The sequence below is a fragment of the Carassius gibelio genome, chromosome A3 (genome assembly GCF_023724105.1).
Source record: "Carassius gibelio isolate Cgi1373 ecotype wild population from Czech Republic chromosome A3, carGib1.2-hapl.c, whole genome shotgun sequence".
NCBI lineage: Eukaryota > Metazoa > Chordata > Actinopteri > Cypriniformes > Cyprinidae > Carassius > Carassius gibelio.
The window spans coordinates 24563005-24574586 of NC_068373.1; the positions used below are offsets into that span (position 1 = coordinate 24563005).

General features: G+C 37.1%; 2 protein-coding genes across 5 annotated transcripts in view; one reads left to right on the forward strand and one right to left on the reverse strand.

Moving 5' to 3' along the window:
* The window catches only part of LOC127953032 (bromodomain-containing protein 4), a 48211-nt gene extending 44847 nt beyond the window's left edge, over nucleotides 1-3364 (reverse strand). The window contains exon 1 of one of the 3 annotated variants that reach the window (XM_052551934.1): nucleotides 3217-3364. The gene's annotated coding sequence lies outside the window, so the exon portion shown is untranslated. Of the gene's footprint in view, nucleotides 1-3012; nucleotides 3167-3216 lie in introns of those variants that run through there. The other 2 variants (XM_052551942.1, XM_052551937.1) reach the window with 2 other exon arrangements.
* Nucleotides 3365-5763: 2399 nt separating this feature from the next.
* On the forward strand, nucleotides 5764-11582 carry LOC127953069 (lysophosphatidic acid receptor 1). Of its 2 annotated transcripts, none has more exons than XM_052551973.1 (4): nucleotides 5764-5860; nucleotides 8670-8859; nucleotides 9279-10182; nucleotides 11156-11582. In XM_052551973.1, exons 3-4 carry the CDS (start codon nucleotides 9441-9443, stop codon nucleotides 11485-11487), a joined length of 1074 nt encoding a protein of 357 aa, XP_052407933.1. In that variant the 5' UTR covers nucleotides 5764-5860; nucleotides 8670-8859; nucleotides 9279-9440; the 3' UTR covers nucleotides 11488-11582. The 2 variants fall into 2 exon arrangements, with proteins under 2 accessions (XP_052407933.1, XP_052407925.1); XM_052551965.1 differs by lacking the exon at nucleotides 5764-5860 and adding an exon at nucleotides 7766-7867.

The following is an 11582-nucleotide window of genomic DNA, read 5'->3' on the forward strand; positions in this document are numbered from 1 at the left end:
CAATGTCACACATAATATCGAAAAAGTGGTATCAGTTATTTATAAAAAATTGCATTTTCCTAAAGATTCTGGAAATTACTGCTTCAAAACCAGTCAGTTTCAATTGCAAAAATCACAAAAGATTGCAAAATCAAACCAGGACTGCTTAAAACTACCTACACAAAAGAAACACCTTCGTGTAACGTTACTCGCCTGGGTTGAGTTTAAAAAGCTAATGTGACATTTCAACTCTACAGAATACAATAAACCTCAATTGTCTAGCTAATTGGTTCCCAACCCGGGGTCCGCGCACCCCTCAGGGGGGCGTCAGAGCTCACAGGGGGGGCGCGGGAGCAGATATGCTTTGAGGTGAATAAAGATGCATAAAATGTTCTACTAATAATTTTATATCAAAATATTTTTTCTAAGTTTTTAAAAAAATCATATGCTAACAATGCCAATTTCAATTACAATTTCGTTATTCCAAATGTAGGCGCGTTGCGCGTGGCAAGCGCGCTCATAATGTAAGAGACGCCGACGCGACCACAACAGTGCCCAACATCAAATGGCACACATAATGCAAGCGGAACGAAACTACTCGTTATTGTGTGGTTGACGGACCGTTTGGACCAGTGCAGCGCGAATCGATCGTGATCATGCGACGCTGTTACTACACAGCGCTAATAAGAGATCCAGTAAAGAAAGCATTTGAATTTGCCACAGAAGTAATAACATTGCTGCGAGATCTAGAGAGAAACATTCACATTTCTCCATTATTAACGGATCAAACAGCGCGTGGAAACCAGGAAGAAACATTGTGGCGTGAATAAACTATCCAGTGTTCAGATCTGCAACATTCACCATGGATTTACTGTAGTAACACTAACCGAACCATGAAAGTTTGGCAGGAATAGTAGGCTATAATGCCTTCAAGTAACATTACGTCGGTTTTATTTTGACATGAGTACAATCGCTTCCCTCAAATGTTAATCTGAAATAAAATAAACCTTGGTTTATAACTACTACAATTTCATTTTTTCCAAGAAGCTGTTTTGTTTTATATGCTAATAAGAAGAATCAATTATAGCTCCAGAATTACTCAAAGTAAAAAATATCACACTTTATTATGTTAGTTTTAATATTAAAAAAAGAAAAAGAAATCAAGGAAATTTCTCTGGCATTTCTTTCTTTTTGCTGTATCAAAAACGTACCGAACCATACCGTGACACAAGTGTATCGAACCGAACCGTGAATTTTGTGAACCGTTACACCGTTTTATATATATATATATATATATATATATATATATATATATATATATATATATATATATATATATATATATATATATATATATATATATTAGTGCTGGGAAAAAAATTAATTGCATCCAAAATAAAAGTTTGTGTTTGCATAATGTGTGTGTGTGTGTGAACGGTGTATAATTATTTTGTATATAAATACACGCATATGCATGGATTAATTTTTTTTTATGCATGTATATACATTTATACATAATCTATTATATATAAATATAAATAATTTATATATAAATAAAAATATTAAATATATACATGCATGTGTGTGTATTAATATATACAAAATAATTATACACAGTACACACATATATATTATGCAAACAAACTTTTATTTTGGATGCGGTTAATTTTTCCCCAGCACTAAAATATTATATATATATATATATATATATATATATATATATATATATATATATATATATATATATATATATATATATACACACACACACACACACACACACATATACATGGGGGGTCACGGATTGTTAAATATGTACATAGTGGGGGCTCCAAGGAAGAAGGTTGGGAACCACTGGTCTAGCTTTTCAGTTACAAGCTTAATCTTACAAATTCAACTGGAAGACCAACATAAAAGGTATTTAAAAAGCGAGCAAAAAATAGCGACTAAACTCACCGCTGAACAAAAACAAATCAGTTAATACCAGGAAACCTGTCAGTCACTCAACAGCTGTCAATCACAAATCTATGATGTCAGATAAACACACACAACGGAAGATTTCCTTCGTTCACAAGTTCAGGTGAACAACGAACAGCATTTACTGAATATACTGAACGTCTAAACCTGTCCATAAGTAGCTATATCTGATATTTCTGCTGTAAAATCGAAGGATTTACTCAGTAAATCTGAGCGCAAACCGAAAGCGCTGCAAGAGTAATAACACCGCTGAGACCAAACTGATGCCGTTTTCACAAAACACACTTTAATAATAAATACATATAATATTAATAATTTTAATAAATGCAGAAAGAGAAAACTCAAATGACTAACGCGCATTTTTAAAATAAAAATGTAAAGGTTGTGTGTTTCTCCGTTACACGGACGAGCAACACAAAATGGCGACTGCGGGCAGCTCAGACGAGTCCTTCTGCTCAAAGTCGCTGAAACACCGAGGCCACATCATTATAGTCCCGTTAAATTAGTTCATATTCATTCAAAATATTTGTTAAGTAGATGTAATGTGGTTGAGACACTGTAAAAGGCTTTGCAACAGGATGTAACAGGATCTGCACGTTTCCTTCATCCCGCTATCAATGCTAACGGTGTACGACACAAACTCGTCCGGCGTGCGTGTGTGTGCGTGCAATCAAAACAACACTCTCACCCCAAAGCGTCAAACAAGCGCGGCACGCTATTAAAACACATCTGTCAATGTCAGACGCTTGAAACGAGCATGGATCACATGAACCCGACTTAATTAATCTGACTTTGCGTAACGTGTAAGCTACGCACATTCTCGTTTAATTTTACGTCAAATCCTCCAGCATTCCCACACAGGGAAACGTGAGATTTTCGCGCAGAACTGCGCAGAGCAGGGATGCGATGCTGTGCTAGCACTGGACAGCAAACGGCCTAATGCTAATAAACAACATCAGAGCACTACGTTACCCTCTTTATTTGACATACACGGGGTAATTCGGTGCTAAAACACAAAAACAACCAGCCCGAGAACGAAATAACATCCAAACTGACCCGTTATCATGAATGGGGATGTCTCTCCTAGCTGCTAGCGTTAGCACTCAGCGACACACAGGCCGCTTTCACCGCGCGCACCAGACAATCATTTCAGCGCTAATTAGCGCGCTTGACCGTTGCGCAGAACGACGCCACACATGCCGGCACCTTTAGGAAGAACTAAACGCTTTGCACAAACGCAAAGGCTGCTTGTTTATTTACCTTCGTTATTTTGTTGTGAGGGCGCGCAGACTCTTTCTCTCACACAGTCCAGAACAAACAGCTCGAGACGTCGGTGACGTCATGCGCGCGGAGGACGCACAGGACGTGAGAACCGTGAGCGCGTGCTGTCACACGTGTGGGGAAGATCACTTAAGAGCGCCCAGCTCTGATCTCTGATCGGTGTTAACGGTGCAATAAAAGTACGTAATGAAATAGTATGATTTAAATAAAAACATGTATGCGCCGAAAAAAATCTTTATATTTTCTTATTTTTATTCCTTTGAAGTATACTATTTATAAAGTAACTTAAAACCTATCTATCTATCTATCTATCTATCTATCTATCTATCTATCTATCTATCTATCTATCTATCTATCTATCTATCAACAAGACTCGATTCCCCTAAAAGACATAAAAACAAGTAAGGGGTCTTAGTCATAAAAAGCATTTTAGTGGAGCATTACTAGTATATATGAAGATTAATTTATACGGCTCTGATTGTATTTAAATTGTAATTTTGGACGCCCCTGAAATGGGTCATTCCATTTATATAACCAGTTGAACTAAAGAAAAACAAGCTCTTTTAAGGACATTAATTTATTGCATGGTGCAAGAACTACTATGTATTTTCAATCACCGTGCACCATGAGCCAAAGAAAGATAACAAATAAGGTCGTTTTTTACTGTTTTTAGGTGTATTTTTTTATAAGGAAAATTGGGGCCTAGTCTCGAAATAATAAATTTTATGATATAATTAAAGACATTGTGTTATTATAACACCATTTGGAAATCTTTGAGAAATGCAAGCTTTAGAACTGGTATGTATAAAGTATACTGTTTTCTTAGACCGCAGGTTCCTATTCATGTTTGTCATTTTAAAGTCATATTTTGCAGAAAAGTAGGCTACGTATTTTTGATGTGTGCAATCTGGTCAACCACTTTGGACAGGAAAAAGTTGCAATTTAGTTTTTAGTTTTTTAACTAAACTAAATAAATATATGAAGAATATAAATAGATAGGCTGAATAATACATTCGAGTTAAGATAAGAAAAAATAGGCTAGTATTTAAGCCAGTCTCCCAGACATTTTATTTGCTCAGTGACAGTTGTTTCCACACAGTCACATGGGGTTTATTTTGAAAGGTGAACTTCCCCGAAGACAAGGGACATTTGCTACACAGAGCCTACGTCTCTCTGATTTTTAAAATTACGGTCATGCAGCGCAATACTTTAATGCATCTACTTTTATTACCAACACAACTACGTTTATTAATTCTCTCTTATTTCTCTCTTATAGCAATATTTTTTACAGCACAGTTGGATTCACTGCTTGTTTGGTTTTCATCCGAATTGCCTGGCCTGGATTTAGGGATCCATATGGAACTTTTTAATGCACCGTCCCAAAAAAAAAAAAAAAAACTGCCTGAAAGACCCTGCACTTGGTGACCATGCGTATCTGAAAGGGACGTGAAAAGATTTAAAGAATAAAGAATGTAAACTCTTTTCAAAATTTAATGACTCGCACAGGCACAAGTCACCAATGCATCAGACAGGCTTGGAATATGGAAAAGATATTCCAAGCCTACATTCAGCAGATATAGATATTGCCATTACACTGATTTTGTCAGGAGAAAAACTGATCTGAACACAGACGTGTAAATTGTGGCATTGCTTTACTTTGGCATTTCATGGCTTGCCCCATTATAAATTATGTTACTATAATTAATAAATATTTTTAGAAAACGAAAACATTTTTCTTAATAATTTATGCGATTTCTTTTGAGAGGCTACCTCAACGCTTTTACTTAAAATACAACGCTTTTACTTAAAAGTCCCTATCAATCACCACTGAGTGTTTGTAATAACTTCTGACTGCGATTCAATGTAGATTTTGGTCATATGATGATGAGACAGAAATATATTGTTAGTAACATTTAAAAAAAATTACTATTATAAAGATACACAATTACTATTTCTGTTGGGCGTGCAGGAAAAGCAATGTTACTAGTAGTATAACTAATTACTGTGGCCGGAAAGTAAGAAGTAAAGTAATAATATTACTTTTGAAAGGAGTAACTAGTAACAAGCTAATACATTATTATTATTAATATTTTCAGTAACGAGCCAACACGGGTTAGGCTACTTCCCGTTTCTTTGTAATTATCTAGGAGATTGTGATCTGTTTTAAAGTAAGTCATAATTTTGTGTGCGTGATCCGAGTTCGTTCTTTAGTTGGAAGGTTGGATGAAAGGCTAAATAATGATCTTGTCCATATCTTGTGCTCTAGCGCCACCTGTGTTTAGACACAGAGCACGACGTTTTGTCTTTGACGTCATCACACGTAGCAGCGTGACACTCGGTGTTAAATGGAGTTATAGATTTCCAATCTTTCTCAAATTTTATATTAATTTATTTACTTGGTGGAATAGGAATCGAAAAAAGAGTGGCGAGGTATTCACAAGTGGTGTTTATTTACTGACGGTCTTTACCTCTAATGATTTGATCTCGTGTTGTGACATCTATTTCTTTGTCTTTTTTGCCCTTTAGAACTCAGACTTGAGGTTTCATTATGTAACCAAAGGAGACCACATAAAGCCCGTAATGCTGTTTCTTCATGGTTTCCCCGAGAACCGATTACTTACTGGTAAGTTAGTGTAATATTACTTATTGCAGTAGTGTAACTAATTACTAATAAGATTTCAGTAATAATATTAGTTTTCTCATTCATAAAACAGCTCAATGTAGATTTTTTACAGATGAGGCAGAAATATAGCTACTGTTAGTAACATTTTAAAATAATCGTATGGGGAGAATACACAATTACGATTTCAGTAGGCCGTGAAGGAACAGTAATGTAACTAGTGGTATAACTAATTTCTGTTGCTAGATAGTAGCAAGTAATCATACTTTTGAAAGGAGTAACTATTAAGAAAACTACATTTTTGGAGTAGAAAGCCCAACACTGCTGCTAATAGCAGATCCAAATTCCTTTCATCACGTTCAGAACACTTCTGGCAGAGGTCTAGTTTCCTTGTACAATTCAGCTCGAGTGTTGCTCTCTAATATTGATTATCATCCTCTACATTCATTTGAAAGTGTGAGCAAAGGGAAATACAGCTGCGTGTAGGGAACCACCATGGTTAACCAACTATGCCACCTTCACAGCAAGTTTCACAGCTTCCTAAAGGCTGAGTCAGATAGCAGACGAGAGGTGTCCATTTTAACAACTATAGCACGGGGCTGCCGGTCCAATCCAGCAACACAGCAGCAGCATCATAGGCTACAACCTCCAGTCTCCTTTAATTCACAGAAACAAGGTAGTTATCGCAGTGACCAAGGTCTGATGACATAGTGAAGCAGAGGAAGTAAAGAGGAGCAGCCAGCAAAAAAGACATCCAAACGGAGGTTAGCACGAGACACAAAACCCACTTTAACGCAACTTGTATGTTGGCCCACAACGATATTGCGACTCACATGGCACAGAAACGGTTGCATGTTAAATGCATTCCCATGAAAACAACTGACAGTATCCCATGAAGCTCCTTAGTCCTTCCTGAGGCAGAGAGGACACACACACATAGCGACACTTCGGCCCTTTTTATATGCCACTAAATGAGTGTAATAATAATAAAAAAGACAATTGTTATTATTAACTAGAGTTAGACAAAACTGCAACACATACATATAATGCATACATAGAATTATCTTACAATAAATGGATAGTTCAAGCAAAAAAAGTATATTCTGTCATCATTTAATCAAATAATCTGTCATCAAGTTGTTCCAAACCGTTATGAGTTTATTTCTTCTGTTAAGCACAAAAGATGATATTATGAAGAATGTTGGTAACCAAACAATTGACGGTAGCCATTGACTTCCATAGAATAGAAAAAGACTAAAAAGCCACGTCAATTCTCAGAATTAACCAAGTAAACATGAGCACTTAGTTATTTACTAAACAGACACAAAGAAACTATATTTACAGGCATTTTTCTCTGTTTTTTTTTTTTTTTTATTATTATCTTTAATTAATTTTTCTATTGCAGTTGTTTCCTTTTCAGGCGGGACACTGCCCCTCCTGCCCATACAGACGGGCTACAGCTGAATGTAAATTAGTTGACATGATGCAATTCTCATTGTCATGAACGCCCCTCATCCTGCCTCATGGCTGGATAAGTGTACACTGAGAATTTCCAAACAGGGCATCATTTCATTTCTGTTTTTCAACACAACTCTGATTCTGAACCAAAACATATGTGGGTACAGACAGTTGATAGTCATTTGTGTAAAACCCAGATGCAGTTCTGAGAAGACCCTCTCAGATGTTGCCCTCAGGATATGCTTGTGTCTAGTTATGATGCTGCCCCAAACTGTTTTATCTCTTGGGGATTTTAAGGTAGCATAAGCACTTTTAACCATTAACTCTGTAAGCCCTCCCATGTTTGACACTGTGGCTTACGGCTCATGGTAATCTGTTTTGAAACTGATATTACGTTAACAGGAAACACACTAAATATCAACGCTTGTTAACTTCCTGTCCTTTGCATTTGAGTTTTAACAGTTTAGAAGTGGTGACAGCGGATTCTCTGCAACTTGTATTTCTCATGTGCATATAGTTGGTTTGAAGTCTGTTTTGTGGCATGTATTTAAGGTACGTTTATGAAACTTCAATGGTTATATATGATTTCTGAGCAGGACAGTCTGAACATTCATTTTGTCTGTATGCAACAAAGCACCACAATTGGCTAAATTAATCTTCCACGTACAAAGTAAATCTAAATGAAAATACATTTTGTGGTGAACTCTTTAATAAGCTCAAGTCACAAAAACATTTTTAAATTAACTTACTTGCCACTTTCGTTATGTGTTAACCTCAAATGGCGAGCTATTACATTTGTTACTAACTATAATTATTTTCTCCAATAGTGATGTGAAGAGCCTATATATTAAATAAGTCACTATCCAAATAGTAACAAGTAACATTTAATGTTTACATTTTTGCTATTGAAATCCACAACTTTTCATTAGGAGACACTATCTTTCCCAGTTGTCACCAGTAACATTTCTTACCAGTCTTAATTTTTTAATGCAAGGAAAAGTCAGAATGTCTACTTTATCAGGAAACAACTGAACAGCTTGACTGATTTACATGAAATACTTATCTAATAATTCACTTAAAAAGTTACTGGTAAGGTTTTAGTGTCTAATAAATATGAACTATTGTATATGCATTTTTTTACTTCAATAGCACTACTATTCTAACTACAGTTACGAATAACTAAAGTACTGTCTATTGAAACAGACATGAAATCTAGTGGCTGTCACGTGGATTAAGGAATAAATATGAATACGGCTTGCCATACACCGCAGCAGATTCTGGGAAATGAATTAAAATATTATTATTATTTTTTAAACCACAACGTTTTGCGTAAACGTCTCGCGTTCATTCTCAGGTGGTGATTTCATCAAATCAGGTTTCAGGGAGGCGCACAAAGCGATCTCGAAGATTGCTCCACGAGCTCCGCCAAACCCAGACGAGTGTTTCCGGCGAGCGCGAGCAAACCATCGACACACGACCGACTCTGAGCTGCTGTTATGCGCGTTTGCTTCGTTTTCTTTGTTTGCTCTGAAGCTCTGGCAACGGTAAGTGTTTTTTTTTAGATGAAAGTAGCTGTTGTTGCCTTTGTACTGACAACCGAGCCTCACCGTACAGTGTAACTTACCTTTACATGGGCGAAGTAAGTGTTTCTGACTAACGTTAACGTTAGATTTATTGCGTCTAATTCTCATTGAATATAAGAAGTAACAGTAACCACAACTAATTTCATATCCTGTTCTGGAAAGCTAACGCTTTTAAGCAATAAATGCAGTTAGAATTTAAATGGGGTGCTAAACTACATTAGTTCACTTACTTTGTATCGATATCAAATCCAGCGTAATGTTTGTCTAATGAATACTAATTGGTTTCATAACATCTTTTTTTCTTGTTAAAGATTAACCTGTTTTCTTGTTGGACTTATAAGGACGTAAAAATGTTTTCCTTGCTTCTTCCTGTGTTTTAGGGTTGGAAGACAGTAATAAAAGACACTCCTTGTAAGCAGCAACACTGGCACATTTTTGACATGTAAAAGCATTATTTCCAATGGCAGCTGACCAAGTCAGGATTACAGCATCAGGAAACAACTGAACAGCTCGACTGATTTACATGAACTACTTCTCTAATAATGCTATTTAATTCAACCTGCGATGCTTTTAACAAATCAGTGTCCTTCTTCTACAACGAGACTGGCAAGCCCATCAGCGCGAGCTGGCGGACTCATGACTTTATCGTTGTCGGTCTTGGGGTCCCGATTTGTGTTTTTATTATTCTGGCAAATATGTTGGTCATAGTGGCCATAATCATTAACCGACAGTTCCACTTTCCCATTTATTACTTACTTGGGAACATGGCAGCTGCAGACCTCTTCGCCGGCATCTCGTATCTCAACCTTGTGTTCAACACTGGGCCGTGGACCATCAAGTTGTCCGTCAATGAGTGGTTTATTCGTGGAGCTTTGATCAACATGAGCCTGACTGCGTCTGTAGTCAACCTTCTGGCGGTGGCATTGGAGCGCCATCAGACCATCTTCACCATGCAGCTCCACAGCACCATGACCAAGCGGCGTGTGGTGATGCTGATAGTCACCATCTGGCTGGTGGCCGTCTTCATGGGTTTGGTGCCCATCATGGGCTGGAACTGTGTTTGTGACCTGTCCACCTGCTGCACGGTTGCGCCGCTGTATTCCCGCAGCTTCCTAGTGTTCTGGGCTATCCTCAACCTCATGGCCTTCTTCATCATGGTGGCCGTTTACACTCACATCTTCATCTACGTTCGCCGGCGGAGCCGAGTAATGTCCCCGCACATGGATCAGCCCTCCAACAATCAGACTGTTATCAGCCTCATGAAGACCATGTCCATGATTCTGGGTAAGGCCTTGGCTCTTATGTAGACTTCAGGCGTTTGTGAGATTTCTCGCCGAGTGGAAGTTTAATGTTGGAAAATGGAAATTTCTCCTTTATGTCTAATTGTGTAGTGAAGTACAGTTAACTTGTTTTTGGGGCAAAACGAAACAAGTCTGTCAACCCCAAAACAAGTTAATCAAACCGGTTTAGCTCAGATTTGTTTGTGTAGCACCTGCTTATTTTGTACCTCGAGCTGGAATCAGTTATTTGGAACACTTCACTGCAGTCACTATTCAAAATTATTTGTATACATTTTAGAATAGAATTTTATTAATCTATTCTTAAAGATGTGTACAATCACATGTATTCAAAGTGTAAGTAAAAAATGTCATTATCAATCTTGGTTAATCTTTGAATAAAATAACTTTAGTTAGTGTATGATGAACAAACATGAATTACTATTGAAGGATAAGATTTATAATGTGGTTGCATTTTTATTTTTACGTTTAATTTGTTCCTGTGATGCAAAGCTGAATTTTCAGCTTCATATCTCCAGTCTTCAGTGTCTAATGATTCTTCAGAAATCATTCTGATATGTTGATTTCCTGCTTAAGAAACGTTTCTCATTTTTATCAGTGTTGAAAACAGTTGTGCTGCTTAATACTTCTGTGAAAAACAAGATAACAAAATTTTTTCAGGATTATTTGATGAATAGAAAGCTCAAAATAACAAATTATCTGAAATGGAAATCTTTTGTAAGAAAGTCACTTTTGATCAAGTTAATGCATTGTTTTTACATGACATTTTTTGAATCATTTAACTGCAACTGTTGAAAATGCTACAAACATTTTGTTGTTGTTGTTTAAATGTCACCTTTACCTTACTAAACGTGCAAGATTTGTTATGCATGCTATGGTGGTTTGCACCTCATAAACCAAACTGTTCCCGGACCTGCACTCAACTTGTTGTTTGTTTTTGTGACCTTCTTTCTCTACAGGCGCCTTTGTGATCTGTTGGACGCCGGGTCTGGTGATTCTGTTACTGGATGGTCTCAGTTGTGGATGTCAGGTTCTTAAATATGAGAAGTACTGCCTGGTTCTGGCCGAGTGTAACTCTTTGGTGAACCCTATCATCTACTCGTTTCGGGACAAGGACATGAGGACCACCTACAAACGCATTCTCTGCTTCCCTTGGAGAAGAATGCGCCAGCATGAGGGGGCTTCTGGCATCCGCTTTGAGTCTGTGAAAACCGAGGCACTCTTGGAGAAAAACAGCAATTACTCCACCAGTTTAGAGCCCGTCTCACCACAAAGCCTATTGTCTTCATAGAAAACGTATTTCTCGGTGTAAATAAATGACTTTGTATTTGTTTAGTGAAATGATCACAGCTTGTACAAAGAGTAAATACTACTTCATTTTTGATA